The sequence below is a fragment of the Egretta garzetta genome, unplaced genomic scaffold (genome assembly GCF_000687185.1).
Source record: "Egretta garzetta isolate BGI_Z169 unplaced genomic scaffold, ASM68718v1 scaffold499, whole genome shotgun sequence".
Lineage (NCBI taxonomy): Eukaryota > Metazoa > Chordata > Aves > Pelecaniformes > Ardeidae > Egretta > Egretta garzetta.
This window is the reverse complement of record NW_009260802.1, coordinates 65,564-83,732: the sequence shown is the minus strand read 5'-3', so window position 1 is coordinate 83,732 and position 18,169 is coordinate 65,564. Positions and strand designations below refer to the sequence as shown.

At 42.1% G+C, this 18,169-nt stretch overlaps 1 protein-coding gene across 1 annotated transcript in view; it reads left to right on the top strand.

The window, feature by feature from the left end:
- XRN2 (5'-3' exoribonuclease 2) overlaps positions 1–18,169 on the top strand; it is a 44,930-nt gene that overhangs the window by 8,430 nt on the left and 18,331 nt on the right. Inside the window, exons 15-25 of the mRNA XM_035902235.1 lie at positions 1,013–1,131; positions 4,467–4,602; positions 8,170–8,277; positions 8,357–8,446; positions 8,968–9,040; positions 11,839–11,922; positions 12,730–12,827; positions 12,912–12,991; positions 14,826–14,882; positions 16,940–17,008; positions 17,107–17,241. Coding sequence (XP_035758128.1) covers positions 1,013–1,131; positions 4,467–4,602; positions 8,170–8,277; positions 8,357–8,446; positions 8,968–9,040; positions 11,839–11,922; positions 12,730–12,827; positions 12,912–12,991; positions 14,826–14,882; positions 16,940–17,008; positions 17,107–17,241 — 1,049 coding nt within the window. The remainder of the gene's footprint in view (positions 1–1,012; positions 1,132–4,466; positions 4,603–8,169; positions 8,278–8,356; positions 8,447–8,967; positions 9,041–11,838; positions 11,923–12,729; positions 12,828–12,911; positions 12,992–14,825; positions 14,883–16,939; positions 17,009–17,106; positions 17,242–18,169) is intronic.

The following is an 18,169-nucleotide window of genomic DNA, read 5'->3' as shown; positions in this document are numbered from 1 at the left end:
CTTGTGGAGTCAAATCTCCTTGTGCGTACAGGCTTAGGAACTTCCTCAGCAGGTTTGTGAGGCACAAGCTGAATATCCGAGCTGGAGGTCTTTTCATATTCTTCTTGGAATTTCTATACACATGCAGACTGATACCTGTATTTTGGGAATTTGCGATTTGCTTGTTTGTCACTGCTTTTACTTTCCAAAGTGTTGCTTTTCACTGGGAAGAGGAGAAACTTATGTGAAGTTTTTGGAAAGGTGTTAGAAAGTGAGGGAGAACTGGAAGTAAGTTGAGTGCTCTGTTAGAAGTCTTGATTGTGAACTCTAAATAACAATTATAACAAATGTTTTCTTTCTGGGCATAAATCCTCATCCAAACAGTGAACAAATTAAAGGTCCTTTTCATCATAAAGATGTGTGTTCTGTCTCTAAGTCTAAATAAATACAACGTGCTTTTTCAAGGTACAATTTCTGCTATTCTTGCCTTTTAATCTTGAAACTTTTGCACATGGGTTAAGCAAATCAGTTCCTTTATGGAATGGGAGAAGTGTCTTTTAGACTCTGTAATGCTAAAATGGATAAATTTGAAGGGAGATTAAAAGATCAGTTGTGAAGAAACTTGGAGTATTTCGGCCAGTTCCGAATGACGAGCAGCGTGTTTACGGTAGCCTGCATAGGCGTTTTTCACTGTTGCTGTAAAGTGAAGTTGTAACGTAAGCTGTAGGACTAGAGACAGCAGTTGTATTCCACAATCGCATGTTTTATCAATGTATACTGTCTTGTCTATAGCATCTTTTTCTTTCTCAAACACAGAGACCTTTTTGCCTGTACATATCGATGCCTGCCTCTTAATACAACGTGTTCTGCTTTTCTTTTGCTACTTGACTTCACAGTTTAAGGGTTGTGTGGCTTTTTTTGGGAGCTCAAAATAATGCATGGGATTATCACAAAGCTGTTAATTGTAACTTGAATTTCAAATGCCTAATAAATCCTTCCCCCCCCCATTTATCTGTAATAATTCCGACACTAGACAACTTCATCGTCTCCAAACACCAGCATCACTTCTGATGGCAGCCCATCCCTGGGAGGAGGAATTAAGCGAAAAGCTGAAGATAGTGACAGTGAACCTGAGCCAGAGGATAATATCAGGTGAAGCCATTTTTTGTAGCACTTTGTTAGCAAATTGCTGAAATAGATGCAGTCTAATTAATGCCATTTAGCTTAGAGCAGCAGTGCCTTCGGATGCTTTTCTATGATCTTTTTATCCACCGGTAATTAATGTGGAGGGTTAGAATATTCAGTAAATTCCAGTGAGATGTGTAAGCTATAGCTGTTAAATCTAAGTATCTAGATTAGTATGCGTGCAGGTTTTCATCCTCCAAGCCACTACTCCCTTTGAGACCAAGCACTAGATTGGCTAGACATTCGCTGTTCAGCTTTGATTATGTGAGCTGAATCCCGCTGGTTTGCAGTTGAATTTTTGAGCTGTTTAACCCATAAAATTCAGTTACACTTGCATGTGCAGCATTATTTACCTTGACTATCACAATATGTTTTCTTCTATCTCTGACTTGTAGCAGGCCCTGTTTTGTCTACGACGAGTTCTTTAAATGTCTTGGGATGGCTGATCCCTAGATGATTAAGGGATAGGCATTTTATGAGAATTAACTGACAGTGAATTACCAGTGAGTCTGCATTTATCGAAGGTTTAAATCAAGCTATCGCCCTCTTAAGTTGAGGGTGAAGGCCCTTACAATTTTTTTATAAAGGTTCTGCTCTTCTAGATGCAACCAGTAGATTTTTGTTTTCTGTAGAGTCAGGGGGTGTAGGTGGATGTGGGAAAACAATGAGGGTTGTTCCATTGTGAAGTACGGATCACTGGTGCCCAGCACTGTTGTGACACCTGTGACATTAGCCCATCAGATCTTCCAACATCAGATATTCTAGCTCTCGTTCTTATTTTCTTCCCTATATGTGCAGAGCTGAATGGATTTGGTTTGTTTTTTTTTAATCAAGCAACCAGAATTTTTATCTAAAATTGGGATCATTTTTAGTGCTGCTTTCCATTTGAACTTCCACAGGGGCTCTAAAAGAAGCTTTAACAGTTTTTATAGCAACTGGTGTGAATGAACTGTGGTGATTTACGAGTAGCAATAGTTCTGACAGGGTTGGTATTGTCAAGCAAAAGGATATGCTACATTTGTCCACAGTTAATTTGCTCCTTTGTAGCTCAGGATATCTATTCAGATCCTTTTGTGAGTGGAAAATAATGTCATGCTTCTCGTTGTAAGTAGAAACAACTGCATGAAGGTACTAGATGCAAGGAAGTTGTTTGCGAAAATGTATGTTGTGTTTACAATGACCTCAAAACCACAACAAGTAGCTCTAGTCAGCTAGCAGCTTGGGGTTTTTATCTTGCAGAAAAGGGGGTTGAAATGTATGCAAGTGTCCCACTGCCAGGGAGCTCGTAGGGGCAGATGCTCATAGGCTGCAGATGTTCCTGGCTCTGTCCTTCGAGACTGCAGCGCAAGCGCTCTGTCCTTGCTCACCTGGCTTTCCTCAAGTCTTGAAAACAGCTCTTGGTTTCTCTACCTCCTCGTCTTTGAACTAGCTCAGGTCAGATCTTAAAATGTATCCCTGTGCTGGGCAGCTGACTTGAAACAAGCAAGGCAAGATCCTTTTTGCGGAACCAAAAGGATATGCGTCATGTAAAAAAAAATATAAATTGATCTTTGCTCTTTCTCAGAGGCTTCATAGGCTGTATTTATTGCTCTGTGAGATTTTGACAAGCGTGTGCTCGAGCTGACCTTGCAGGTTACTTGTGTGCTTCAGATTCTGCATGGAATTTAAAGTGGGCACAGCTTTTGTGGAAAGGGATCTTGTGTGATGATTTTCAGATGTGACAATCCGTGCTAGGTTTTGAATTGTTGAGAATAAAATTCCAATAATAATAATAATAAAATAAAAAAAAATTAAGGGATTATCTGATTTAACCAGTGTCTAAATCAGACTTGTAATTTGCTTTATTCTGGTTGGCTTTGAATACCAAAATTCATGTGAACTTTGAGAGATGTGTGTGTAAAATGCCTGCGCTATGGTGAATAGTAGGTTAAATTTAACAAACAACAAAACCCAACAAAACAAACCAAAAAACAACCCAAATAGTTTTGTGAGGGAGGCCCGTTCTGAAGCCTGATACCGTGATTGAGCCAAATGTGAAGTAGAGCTTAATCTTTCCATTACTTGAACTACCTTTTTAGGTGGCAGTCTCTGAACTGAACGGGAATCTCCCCCCAGATCATATCGTGTCTGTTAGGACTAACAGCCTGAAGTCTGATGTACATGTGAATAGCTCCTTGCCCGTGGTACGGCTGTCCCCTCAGGATTGATGTGTCGCCCATTGAATGAGAGGAACACAGCAGACAGGGAGCAGATGAAGTGTCCGAGGAAGAAAAGCTCTGGGGGCTGTGGGCAGTGATTCCTGTTGCTGCCCGTGCCCACTGCAGCAGCGCTCCCCCTGCCTCCTCGGGCATTAGAGGAGCCTGTGGTCTGTGTTTACTGTTAATTATCACAGGACATTCTTGCTTGAAATGTGGCACAATATTGCACACTATCCCCTTTTTTTTCCTAACATTATGCACTAGAACTGAGGGATCGGATGCTTGTCTGTCAAAGAGGAGCAAGTGGTGGTTTTCCCCTGCCCCATCCGTAGACAGACATAAGGGGGAGCTGTGTGAAGTAAGGATAAATGGTGCCTGAGACGGCTCTTTTGACTCCCAATATCCATCCCTCATGAAAGATTGAAAATCCCTGTGTAAAAGGGAACTCCTCTGACGCGAGTCGGCAAGCATGGGATTCCCGAGTTGCAGATAATCCTGCTGGTAATCGTAGCTTGGCTGAATAGCAGTGGGTATAAAAATCAAGCTGCTGCTGCTGCTTAGTATTTGTTTGCTTGCTTTTTATTTTGAGCAGCAGAGAAACTCTTTCACCTCTCTGCTCAAGAGCTGTGTTAAGAATAGAGGAATGAACTTGATGTGAGAAGGTATTCCAGTAAGATAAAGATTTTTGGCCTAGGGTAGATTAAACAAAATAAGGGGGAGAGTTTGTTCGCTTGCTAATAGTTGGGAGAGTTAAGGAACAAAGTGTTGGCAGGAGATTCCTGCTAAGAAGGAGGAAATTGCTGACTAGGACCGACACTGTTTGAAAAATCCTGAGGCACACGTTTGAAAATCTACCCTGCTCCTGACAAGCACTTTGAAGACGTGTTTATCAGGGTGGTAGCTTCAGAATTGCATCTGGATTTTCTATGATTCCAACCATCAAATTTTATTCTCTTGCTGCTGTGTATCAGTTTTTAAACTTTCATTTAAACTGTGTAAAAACGGGAATCGAAGTAGCAAGCAACTCTGGCTTATGTTTTAATTCAGATATGTAAATGTGCATATATCAACATGTATTGACACCTATTTGTGTTTGTTACACAGGTTATGGGAAACCGGTTGGAAACAGCGCTACTATAAAAACAAATTTGATGTCGATGCATCTGATGAGAAATTCCGTCGTAAAGTCGTACAGTCCTATGTGGAAGGGCTTTGCTGGGTTCTCAGATATTATTATCAGGTACTTAAAAATTTCTTCTCTGCACCTTCAGTTTTCTTTTGTGTCTGCACTCTGTTTCTTTTCAGGAAATAATAATTACTGATTGCTCACTTTTGAAAAGCAGTGCTGCTTTTTTGAAGACATAAAATTAGTGGGCGCCCATTCTATTTGACACTCAAGGTTTAAACACTGTTTTTGTTTCTCACATAAAAACCCAACAAGTGCTGTTGCTTTTAAGGACTGTTGCATGTTTTTCCTTTGCAATACATAGCCACGCATCGTGAAATTGTAGATGACTAAATGAGTGAACGAAGGACAAAGCCTGTGAAATGCTAGCAAGAATTTGAGAGGCACAGAGTTGTCAGTCTCCTCCATAGATTGTAATGGTGTTCTATGAAGTGTGTTGTGATTGAAGTAATCTGTATCTGATTTAAATCTTTTGATAATTGAGATGTCAGATTGGCAAGAGATTAGTTAGGCATATTGGGGTTTGTTGCGCCGATGGTTAATGACTAGCTTCGTGCCCGGCAGACAAAGTAAGTTTTATTTTGTGTGTGACCTGGGAGCAGAATGTGCTCGAGACGATGAAGTTTATCCATCTTGGCAGGGCTGTGTAGCTTGAACGCAGTGCTGTGTTGGTAAAACTGCACGTTTTTCAAAGGTGGCTCACGCCTGTCCAGCTTGGAGCACAGGCAGGGCAAATACCTCATGTGCCTGAAAAAAAGGATGTGGTCTTGAAGTTAGTTCATTTTAACATATACTGCTTCCCCCCCAGCCCCCTGGGAACAAAAAGGGAGCGTGTTCCCTTCCCTTCCACTGTATTAATTAGTTGAGTTTGGGCTCTGACTTGCATGTTATGGGGGGTGAGAATCATAGAGTTTAAGGTTTGCAGGTCTGTCGCAGTTGATCTGCAGCAGAGCCGAGCTCCCCACATCCTTGAGTAGCTCCCTTTGGAAAGGACAAATGTCACCTGGACACCTTTAGAGGTGGAAGCTCCCACGATCCTGCGCATGGTTAAGGTCTGCTGAAAGCAAACTGTGTTCCTGTTAACCGTGGCAAGATACATTCCTAGAGTTCTATACGTGCCCGTATGTCTCCAAAGCGTGTAAATGAATCTTCAGATTAGCCGTAGGTGTCTACCTGCTGGAAAACTGCCCATGATGCAGTTGTACAAAACCACTGCAGCCTGGATGTTGAGGGAAACTGAAGGGCTTAGGGGAAGGCAGTGTTTGCCAAAGCTGGGATAATATTTACGCGGTGGCCAAAATATTTATACTCATTTGACAACTGTAAAGTTAAGTTTGTTTATTCAAAGAAGTGCATGGGGTGTGTGTTCATTGCTTCGTGAGCAGCGGCCACGGCCTTGTGCAGACATCGTGTGCTTCCATAACTGTTCCAACCAGGGCTGCATTTGCCTGTGCTGTTGAGAGATCTGTGGCTTTCCATGCGTAGGAACTGGAAGGCAGGCGTACGCCGCACTTACTACGGGCGAGTCCTTGTGCAAGACTTGCTAGTTTAGCGTGTAAAACCAATTTAGTTACCGAGGCGTACGTAGGTGACTCCTTGTCCTTCTGAGTTTGTGGGCACTCTGGCTGAAGTGACTGATGCATGCAGAAGTGACGGATGATTACAGTTGCCAAGAAAATAAATCAGCAAGGTTGACAACAACTTCAGGCAGGACCATAGTGCTCTCAAGAGAATTGGAGTGCCACGAAGGCCTCCGGGAAAAGTGACTACAGAAAATGTTTTCTGGTTTAGAAATGTTGCAAAGAAAAACTTCATGGAAGTCACAAATGTTTCAGGCTCTGTTTTTGCCATTTTGCTTCATATTCAGATTACTCTAGAAGGCAGCAAGTCGCTCTCTAGACCTTACAAAAATTACATTGCGACTTAAAATAGTGCAGCAATGAAACATTTGCAGGTGCTGCTGTTTGTACTTGCGTAACAGAGCTGCATGTAGGCCAGATACGGTAACCTGCTGTACAGGGGCAGTCTGCAGGGCTGTGGGGCAGCCGTCGAATCACTTTCTGCCCATACGGGAGTTAGAGTAGGAAGCTGCTGATCTGGGGGAATCTCAAAATAAGTTTGCTGGAAGGCTTTTGATTTTTTTTCTTTTTATCATAATAAAAATTGTTTCCCAATAACTACTGCTCACTGTCCATAAAACTTCTGATGGAATATATTACCTGCTATTCTATTCTTACAAAAAGCTAATAATGCAGAGCATGTTCCGCTAGTGGGAACATCTGGTTGGGGGGCAGGGGGGGAAGGGAGGAAGGAAAAAAAAAAGGGGGAGGAAACCAATCCGCCTTTCAAAACATACTGAAACCATCTGAAGAATTGCATCTAATAATTAAAGTCTCTGTAATCTTATACCAAAAATATCGCTGGAGGAGTCTCATTGACATTTACCTACTCAGAATTGGAAGTCAAAACATTAGGCTTTTGTTTCAAGTGGTGCTGCTAAGAAAAGTAGCTGAGGAGGTGAAAACTTGACTTAGACCTTCTAGAGCCTCGTCTCCTTTACAAAGTGCATTGTGTTCTGATGTATTTGAGTTTATTTTCTCCTTTCTGAGGATTATTTTTCCTCTTTCAAGCAAATGCACTTTATATTTCCCAATGTTCAAGACACAAGAATATTAGGGGGAAAAGCAAAACATTACCCAAAGTGTGCTGAATAGCAAAGTAACAGTTAAACCCAGAATACTTCTCAACCTGCAACAAATATTGTGCACATTTTCACACCTTGTAGAGTGCATCATATCAGGGTGCTCTGGTCCCCCATATTCCCAAGTTGGCCGTGAGATTTTGCATTGAAAAACAGTGGTACAAAGTGTGTGCTGCCAGAAAAATGCTACTTCTGTTCCTGGTGAGACCCCAGAGGCTTTCTGACGGGCACAGTTCTGCCCTTTATACAATTATGGAGAACTTGGGAATTCCTCCTCTGTGTCAGCTGTGTGCATTTCCCTGTTGAAGGTGTGGTAGCAACTCTACACAAGTTGAAAACACGTCCAGTTGTCACAGCCTCCTCAGCTTAGTCCCAGGGGCCAGTTAACTGTATGGGTAGACGGTGATTTCCTACTCTGTGCAAGAAATTTTCCTGCTTGGCTTTGTTGGACTTTGTGCATGTGCTCGTGTTGTTTTTTTTGGAGGGGGAGGAGAAAGGCATGAGGTGTGTTGCGGTGTCCTGAAGCTCCGGTTAAGATTCTGCTGCAAGGTCTTCTGTGTCGTTACGGTGCTAGGTCCTGTCTCTTTGGCTGTCTCCCTTAGTGACTCAAACCTAGCACATAGCAAGAGTACTTTGGCATAGAAGTCTATCTGCCGTTCTGTGCTGCCGAGGAAATGCCCGAGGTCTCCATTCACTGCCCAGTGAACTCACTCGCTCTAGTCTGGCTATGAACAATTAAGTCCCAACCTGAAGTCCAGAGTACCTTTAGAGGCAAGAGCTCTTTCTTTTCTAATCGTGGGGACTCCTCTTTCTCCCGGTTGATGCTGGGCTAAATTTTGTCATCTTTAGTGACTGGGCTACGTGATCTTTATTTTTTGTTTTTCTTTTCTGATTTGTCTGATTGTGTTTCTCTATCCTAGGGCTGTGCATCCTGGAACTGGTATTACCCTTTTCACTATGCTCCATTTGCTTCTGACTTTGAGGGTATTGCAGACATGCCCTCAGATTTTGAGAAAGGCTCAAAACCGGTAGGCTGTCATCATTTATTTATTTGTGATTTAACAGCTCATTAGAAGTGCCCTACATCTGCTTGTTTAATTTCAACAGTTCAAGCCTCTTGAACAACTAATGGGAGTATTTCCAGCTGCAAGTGGAAATTTTCTGCCACCGACGTGGAGGAAGCTGATGACAGATCCGGTAAGAATCCTGTGTTCCTCTCTGTAAGGTTATGTGATCTTGCAGTGGCGTGACCATGACTTGCTGCCACTTACTTCAGGCAGAAAAATAATGGAGGCTGGGAGGCACTGGTTTTGGTAGATCGCAGAGATTCTTCAAAGATGCTCAAAAGTGATTCTTTGAATTCAGATGTTTCAGTGAGAAAAATGATTTCCTGACTCTTTTACACTTGAATAAGATTGTTTACTTTCTGTAAGAAACCTTGCAAAGCTTAACTGGGGAGCAGATACCTTAATCCAGCTGCCTGGAATTACTCTATCTACCTTAATTTCTTGTTTTGATACTCTAAGTGATGGAAATGCCCTACCACACTTCATGTTTAAATGGGGTTTAATAAAAGATGTTTCTGTTAGTCAAAGTTCTTTGTGTCCTCCTTAGCTTTGCATTTGCTCACCCTCTGTGAAGTACAGTGCTACATGGCATTCTGAATCAGTTTCATAATTGGCTTTAATGATTTTTTAATTTTATTTTCCCAAATACAGGAATCAAGCATAATTGACTTCTACCCTGAAGATTTTGCTATTGATTTAAATGGGAAGAAATATGCATGGCAAGGTGAAATTTCAGCTTTCTTTTTTTTGAGCTGTAGTATACTGACCTTAGTCTTAAGAATCTATATAAGAATAGGAAGAAAATGGAGAATTATCTTGGTGAGGTAATGACACAGCAAGTCACACAGGTAACTCGTGTTACGCTGTGTGTGGGAGAACTATTCTGCAGCAGGTGTATTTTTGAAAAGAAACGAGCATGAAGAACAAATTATGGTTCGGTACCTGATTTGGGATTGGCAATGATTGTTAGTAATTTCAGCAGTCATTCTAGATTTGTTAATTTGTCTTGAACTAGATTAATCATTTTTCTATTTTTATCAGCCCTGCTGTGTAATTGTCTTTTGTCTCCTTTGCATTTAATTAATGGATCTTGATCTGTTCAATCAGTGGCTCATTAGTACCTTGCGAGAAACGCTTTGGGGAATATAGAAATATTTGGATGCATACAAAGAATGAAAAAACAGCTACAGTATTTAATGCAGCTTCTTCTTTCTTTAGAGAATATTAATTTTAAAGGTCTGCCAACTTTTGTTGCCGGTTGCACTATTCAGCCAGTAGTCTAATATCTCAATTATAGGTATAAAAAGTTATTTGGGCACGAAATGAAACACGTGAAATTCCATCTGAGCATAAGGAAGCTCACTTTTACTCTGAGGGTGACCAGACACTGGAACACATTGCCCAGAGAGGTTGTGGAGTCTCCCTTCTTGGAGATATTCCAAACCCAGCTGGACGTGGTCATGGGCAACCTGCTCGGGGCAACCTGAGCAGCCCATGACCATGCCGGAGCAGAGGTGATGGACTAGATGATCTCCAGAGGTCCCTGCTGACATCAGCGATTCTGTGATTCTTCCCCCAAGGCTGCTTGCCTATGTTTTGAAGTAGCCACAGTTAGATACAGCAGTACCTTGCCTCGGGACAGCATTCCAAAGTCGCAGAGAACATTCCTCAGGATTATGAGACGCGTTGCATAGCAGGTTTCCCCTCTGTGACTCGAAGCCTTTTCCTTAGTCCTTCTGTCCAGTTATCAAATGTACAGTCTGAAGCAGTAATATTTTAAGTAGCTCCCACATGCTTTCAGCAGCCTGTAATGTTACTTTTGATTCATTTAATGCTTAATTGCATTATAACTCTTTGTTCTGGATTAACATCTGAAATTCTCAGGTTTAAGAGGCAGTTGTGAAACAAGAAATTTTTTCTAAGCTGGAAGACTATCTCAGTTAAAAAGCATCTGGTATACGTTGTCCTCTTCATGCAATGTTCGAAGATCTTCCTTTCGGAGATGTGATTATGCTTCCAAAAGCTCAGCACTGATCCTTTTTGCAATCTCCTGGGTTATGAACACTTCCCGTTTTGTTGTCATTCCACCAGTGTGTTGTGAAGGTGAAAATAAATTGTTTTCCAGGCTAGGCTTATCAGTGTTTCCCTTCACAAGTAGTTAGTTCCGGCTGAAACTTGAACACGGCTGGGGTCTGGTGCTGTCGTTGATAAAGCTGTAGTCAGTCTGCGTGAAGATTACCCTCATACTTCCTAAAGCAGGGACAGCGCTGCACGTTTCTTGTTGGTGAGACTGGCACCAGCAGGCTGTACAGCTCTGCTCCTTGTTATTTTACCGTAGGCTGAATAAAATTCCAATTCTGTTAACCTTCTGAACATATTTAACGCTTCCATTTTGTTCCAAACTGGCTTTGCTAGGAGAGGGTACGAGCTTCTGGTGTAAGTGCACTTCAGGTAAAGTTTGAGGTGGTCCCCCTTCCCTTCAGTTCCAGGACAATGGTATTTGTTCTAACAAAGCCACGTAAAGATCTAACTTCTGAAGCAAAAGTGTTTCAGGCAGACCAAGATTTAGATCAGGAGCCTAAGTCTGTGGAAATCCCAAGTCCCTGTGAATGTTGTACCTTAGAGTGATGGCAAACGTGTCTGAGCTCTGCCCAGCGGTAGAACTGGTACAGGCACAAATATGAAACTATGAATATCAATTTAGAAGAACGGCTTTGCTGTCATTTTGGTCAGGAAAAGCTCTAGTGTTCATGGCAAGAGAAACAAAAAACCGCAAATAATTATTCCAGATTCCAACCGATAATAAAAGTGAGAGAAGTAAATCTCTGAAGAATTTTCATAGTAAATGTCCTAGTGCTTTTTTGGATCTTATAGCAGAAGAGAACACGTACTGGTGTGTACCAGGAAAGGCTGTTCTCCAGCTTCATCCAGTACGACCGGGTGGGCTCTGAGCTGTGCTGCTTAGCGAGGGATTTTGATCCTGAGAGGAGCCTCCATGTTATCTCGGAGTAGAATTAATAGCTGGTATGAATCATCACTAATGGACAACATCTGCACCACCTCGTCGCTGAACTTAGAGTGATTCTTCCATTGTTGTCTCTCAGTAAATTAATTTGAATAAAGTAGTGTTGAGTTCTGTCAGGGGAGTATCCATAGCAAATGAGGCAAATAATGACTGTTGTAGTGACCTCCTCTTGTTCCTAAACGAGGCAGGTGTGGGTAGAGGTTATGGCTTCCCAGTGCCTACCCAGGACCAGGGAGGAGGAGGATGGAGGGGTGCGTGGAGAGAAGCTTCCCTTTTCAACCTGCCCTACCACTGAACTGGCTTTCTCTAAACAGCCTGCAGGGTGACAGTCTCTGAAAATGTAGGGTTTTCTTTTCTGTGACTGCTGCAACAGTTCTTTCTTGGGTAAAGCATCTATTGGAGCTTTAATCACTAGTGTCTTTTTTTTTTTTTTTTTTTTTTTTTTTCCCCTCCTTCTTCCAACAAGTGCAAAGATAATAATGTGCTGGTTTTACTAGGTGTTGCGTTATTGCCATTTGTTGATGAGCGACGCCTTAGAGCTGCCCTGGAAGAAGTCTACCCTGACCTCACTCCTGAAGAAAGTAAGAATTATGATATTTTATTACAACTTGTATTTTGCCCTAAATGAGCAAGATATAATAGATGTTTGGTTGGATTGAATTATGGCAGGCTGTAGCCTCTTCTTCATGTATGGTGCTTGTAATTGGAATGATCCTTGATGGGCTTGGTTTTGCAGCTTTCACTTACTTTTCTTTTACCCAAGTAGACCTGCATAAGACCTAACCTGAAAATTAGATGGCAGCTTAATCATGCAAAAAGCTTCTACCAGTATACGCTGTCAAAGCAAGCGTTAGGTGACTGTTGCAATCAAAAGAATAAGCTCTGCTTCCAAGGTTAGAGTTGGTGGTAAACTGGGCAGATGTATTGGCCGTTCTGACCAGTAGGCTGGTTGTGTCCGGTTATGGTATGGGAAGCTTCATGTTCAGCTGATATAGGCAAACGTACTTTCTCCACTGTACAAAAATAATAGCTCGGTCTTGTAGGTAAACTGCTTGGGACTTGTGTGGTTTGGGGGGGTGGCTTTTTGGTTTTTTTACCCAACCTGTCTGCATCTTCAACATTGCGCTGTTTGAAATTCAACATTTCTCCCACTGAACGCGAGATTCACTTTGTTTTACTGTCTGCCAGCTACCCTTGTGGCCAGACACATTCTGTTCTGAGCGCACACTGTCTTTCCAATGCTCTCCAGGAATGTTCAAAGCTTTCTCCTACATCATAATGAAGCTTTCCTTTTGCGGAGATGCCAAGAGGACAGCACGCTGGTCTGCTGTATTCCTTCCTTCCCTCTTTGCTCTGAACTCTTATCCCGTTCCCCTCATCTTTTCTAGGCAGAAGGAATAGCCTTGGTGGTGACGTTCTCTTTGTTGGAAAACACCATCCACTTTGTGACTTTATTGTGGAACAGTACAAGACCAAAAATACAGAGGTAGGTTGTACTTGTTCTTAAGGGATTGTGTAAATGGCGGGGGTCTGATAAAGTGCTTCAGCTGAGAAATTCTCTCTTCCATAGCCAGTGGATATGCCCCCAGAGCTGTGCCATGGAATCCAAGGAAAGCTTACACTGAATGAAAATGCTGTTCTGCCAGATCAGTGAGTATAGCTTTTGGTACAGGTTGGCTGATGTTAAAAGATGTTTCCTTCTGTTATGTCTGCGTTTAAGTAAAAATCTCTTTGTGCCCACAACGAGAAACCTACAACTCCTGACAAGGCGATGTAGTGAGCTCTGAGGCTAAGTGTGCTTTCCGCTAGGTTTCATAGTAACTGTGTGTTATCATCAGTATATGTAAAAAAACAAGCAAGTAAACTTTCATTCTATGATCCTATTTTTTTAATTTCAGAACTACACTTTCAAAGCGGCATCAGAAATCTTTAAAGCACTCTAATGTGTGTATTTAATTGCTGGTGAATTCTTTTTTGTTTGCTTGTCATTTCATCTGTGGAAGGGTGGATTTTATGTATTTAGTAATGTTTGAGCTTTTTAGTAGGTAAACAGGGACTACATAATAGTATATATAAGTAATGAACGGTGGCCTTATTCAGTAAGGTCATGTTGTTTTGGCCTCTGCTTTTGTATGAATGTTAATTTAATGCAGTCTGATGTAAATTCCAATAGTGTGTGCTGTTTAAAAAAAAACAAAAAACCAAAACCAACAACTCTGCTTTTTATATGCTAATCTTAATTGCATTAAAGAAAAGATCCAGGTAGAGGTATATTTCGCCATTTTCCATTTAGGCTATAGAACTAAATTCAAGGCTGTTACCAACTACACGTACAAAAAATGCTCCTATTTTTTGTTTTCTAGATAATGCATTTAGTTTGAGAAATTGTCTGTGTAATCTTCACTCTGTAGGATATGCATTCATTTATCTAACTCTGCGTAGAGGCATAAGCAGGTGCTCAGCAATTTATCTGCATTACGTGCACAAGCACTCCGATTTTGTTGGACAGATAATGCATCCTAGGTCACACTTACAACATAGATTTCCCTGTTCTTGTCATGGCTTGCAAAGAATACGAGCAAGGCGGAGCTCCTCTTGCAGGGAGTAGCAGTGCAGGAAAAAGAAAACTCTTCTGGCGCTGCCTTCCCTAGGCAGAGCATGAAAGATGGGTGATTTTTTTTACCTAGAGAAGTAGTTTGCTAGGAATTCTGCGAAGATGAGCAGGCATTTGTATCACCACTGCAGAATAAGTCTTACTCTGCCAAGGCGTTTGGGTCAGATCCAGCCAGCATGCGCGTAGCTTGTGGCCTGTGTGCCACGTGAGTACGTGAGGGTTGTGCGCCGCGGGTGCGCAGAGGAATCTGGTTGCTGATTGCTAAGAGTCGTTTGTCTGCTTCAATTGAAGGGGTGGAGTTTTCTGGAGGAAAGAAGGAAAGGGTTGAGATGCAACTGCATGGCAGCCTGTTGAATCTCAATTAGGAAGGAGACTCTCGAAGTGCTGTGGAAAACAGCTGCTAAATTTTTTTAATTTTTTTTTTTTTTTTTTACTTCAAAGCCTTTTTCTTCTTAGCGAAGCAGGTTTGTGTCTTCATGGTGTCTGCATGTGTGTCTGTCTCTCTCTGGTCTTCTTCTGCCCTCTTAGAACCCGTTGGCTTCTTATAATCAAACCCAGCGGTACCTGGAAGTTCCCAAGGCGCAGCATAGCACTGCGGTTTGTAACCGGGCCGCTGGGTAGTAGGAAGTGTGTGAACACCCTGTTAGGTACTAGAGAATCCACGCAGATCAGCGGCAAAAGTAATGACATCAAGAAATAAGGATTCAGTAATTCTATTGCTTATAGAAGTATTCAATCTAGGAGAAAGGCAAGATAATTTTGAAATCCCTTTTATGACAGAGGAATGGGAGTGGTAGCAACAGAGAAAGCAGAACAAATGGTGAGAAATCTGTTACGTGACATTTTGACAGAGGTTTTTCTCTCTACCAGGACAGTGGAGTCTCCTGTTCCAATGCTGCGTGACCTTGCACAAAACTCTGCAGTCAGGTGAGCAAACTCTGGGGTTACTGCAATGGCATACAGAACACAGCGATCAAAACTCAGTTTGTTCTGCTGTGATGTTGAATTTGCAGCAGAACCCATCTCTTAATAAATTGGAAGCTGTTACTTTGAACATTTCTGGGTTTCTGTGGGAACTGAATCCAAGATGTGTTGTGACACAGCGGGCTCGGGTGAGGGCGGTTGAGCAGAGTGCGTAGTGGCGTGCCCAGCAGGGGTGTCAGGAATGGTCATTTCTCAGCACATCAAACCCAGCGTATTTCATCCTTTCAGAAAACCCTCATCTTTCCTGCTCTTGCTTTTCTGCTCGCTCTCTGTTAGGACTTTGGGGTCTTTGGCAAGCAAAGAGCAACACCTACAGAACTTGATAGCCTGTATCAAGCCTTTTAAATTCAAGATAACGAGACGTTCATGAGGGCACGCCTCTGAAACAGAATTGGGTGTTGATTGAAAGCCCTCCAGCTCTTGATTTTGCCTCTTGGATTTTTGCCCATTTTTATTCCTACTCATTCCCAGAGGACGCCTGAGAATATTAGCTGTAAGAAGTAAAGGAGTAGGACTAACTTTGCCTGAATGTGGTTTGGGAGAATAATAAGCTTCATAATGAATCAAAAACAATGTGGGGTTTCCAAGCGTAAATCTTGTGGTCACAGAAGATTTTAATTACTCCTGCACTTGACAGCACGCTTCTGTAGCTCTGGTGTCTTGCATATTGTTCTCACTTCATCTGGCGCAGGTATGTAATGCCTGAGCCTATAACCTTTCACTTCTTGAGCCACATAAGGTACCTGAGACTGCAAATCACTTGTGATCTGCCCACATGATTTTTCCTCTGAGGAGGCATAGCTTGGTTCAGCTAGAACAACTGTCTACGGTAGGCAGGATGCGAAGTTGTGGCTTGTCAGGATATTGCAGAAAGGATGTTCTGAAATGGGGATTTAGTTACCTTGAGTGATGAGTTAAAGGTAGCTTTTGGCTTTCTGTCTGCCACTGTCGGGAGGTTTGAATTGTTTTATGCTTCTGTCCATTTCTCTGTTGCAAGGATTTTTCTTCCTGTCTTCCGAGATAGTATGAGCAGTCATGATTCTGCTCTTCAGTTCTTGTGACTTTGGCTGGGTTTTCCAAGGGACCATTATTCTCTTTCCTTTAAGTCTCATTATTCTCTGCTGAAAATCAGATGTATTTCAGGTGGAAGAGTGACATAATTCCGCTTAGCTGTTTGCTTTTATCTATCTTGGCATCCTGAGCGTTCTTCTATACCAAGTGGTAGGTAGTGAGAGAATGGGAGGCAGGTTGGTACCCTGCACATCAGACATGTCCCTGGTGGGACCTGCCTGGGACCTGGATACTTACACCAGGAGATTGGAATTGCTGGGAGCGTGGATGAATTTTCCTAGAGCAAACTCAAACTGCTGCATAATGTTTGTACCAGCAGAAATTAAGCTTTCAGCCACTTCTTGCTCTATTACTGCTTAGTTGGTCTAGTACTAGACAGGTCAAAACACGGGGTCTGCGAGGTGTCACTGAAAATAGGGGTGTGTATCCCTCCACGGGAACTGCGTGCAACTGCAAAGCCGCCTTTCAGGATAAAAACTCCCTGACCCAGGAAATCCCACTTCTAAGTTCTGTACACTTCTGGCTAGCCTGCAGAACAAGCTGATACCCTCCCTGTCTGCGCTGGACAAGCCTTTGAACTTGACCAAGTACCGTCAGTGCTTTGACTAGAGGATTTGTACTCGAGGGTGCACAGGAGATACTTTCATTACCATACATAGGACTAACTGTTTTCTAGGCATTAAACTTTCTTTTGGGCTGGCTGTTGATACAGAGGAGGAAAAAGGTCACCCTGTGGAAAGTGAGTGGGACATCCAAGTCCAGTGTAGTCAGTTTATCCACACGCAAGAAATGTACTTTGCAGCTTAAGTCATGGGTTCTTGAATCTTACCCTTTCTGTTGTGGACATCACTGTTGTTAAAGCAGCAATTACTTTTTAAGCTTGCTTGTCATAATTATTGTAAACCTAATTCTGAAATACTTTTTCCTAGTATCTCTTTCAAAGATCCACAATTCGATGAAGACTTTGTTTTCAAGGCTGTAGTGTTACCTGGTGCAAAGTAAGTATCGGTTGTCAGTTTTCAAATAATTACATTTTTGTTCATTAATCTGAGTATTTGCTCTGATAAATAACTATGGAACTATTTTTAATATTAAGGAAACCCGCTCCAGTTCTGAAGCCAGGAGACTGGGAAAAAACCAACAATGATGGCAGGCCTTGGAGACCGCAGCTTGGTTTTAATCGAGACAGAAAACCAGTCCATTTGGACCAGTCAGCATTTAGAACTTTAGGGTAAGACTGGCAGCGTTGGTCTTGACTGCCTTGCTGAGATGACTGTAGTCCCTTATTGCTTTTTAAATTAAAAAAATAAAAAACAACCACAAAGAAACAAAGTGGGTGGGGATGTCAGCAATGAGGTGCTGGTGTTCCATGTTGGAAACTTTGGCATGTGATGTTCAAATTCAGTATTGATGAAAACTGTATATTACAATGACTTCACTGTAACACCTTGCACTCTTCTCGATTTTGGGATTGTTTTTTTTTTTTCTACTAAATATTTCGAACTACCTTTCCCATGGGGTTTTTTCATCTTGTTTGGTGGATGCTCACTTGAAGTACAGAAGGTGCAATGAGAATATTGCACACAAGTGATAATTAGGATTATGAAGACAGCAGTATCTCTTATGCTTTTAAAAACGGGTTGTAAAAACCCTTGTTTGAAGCACATGTGTTACACCACGCTATCAGTCTCAGTGTTACTGTTCAAGGTGTTGCCACAGTCAGTTTTTATTAGTTCTCCAAAAGTCCAAGGAACTTTCTCAGATACTGCAGCATAGTACGAGAGTGCCTCTGAGCGCGGGATGAGAGAATGAGCTGGGGTTGTGTATTACAGATAAACCAAAATGTTTTGCCTTTCTGGGGAGTGGAAGCAGCCATATGTTTATCAGAGCCAGAAAAGAGAATGTTTTCAAGGAGGCTGTAATACTAGCAAATAAAATTAAACTCTGTGAGCAACTGAACCTGGGTGTCTCTTCAGGAGGAGAAGATACCGTCTTCACCTTACGGCTCTGGAGGAGCCAGAAGGAGAAAAAGCAACACCCTTCTTCCCATTCATGTGTTGGGAAGCGTAATTGTCCCAGTGCTACCCTTGTGAACCCTTTCTGTTCTTCCATGTCATAGTTAGGAAAAAAAAAAAAAAAAAAAAAAAAGCTGCGTTTTT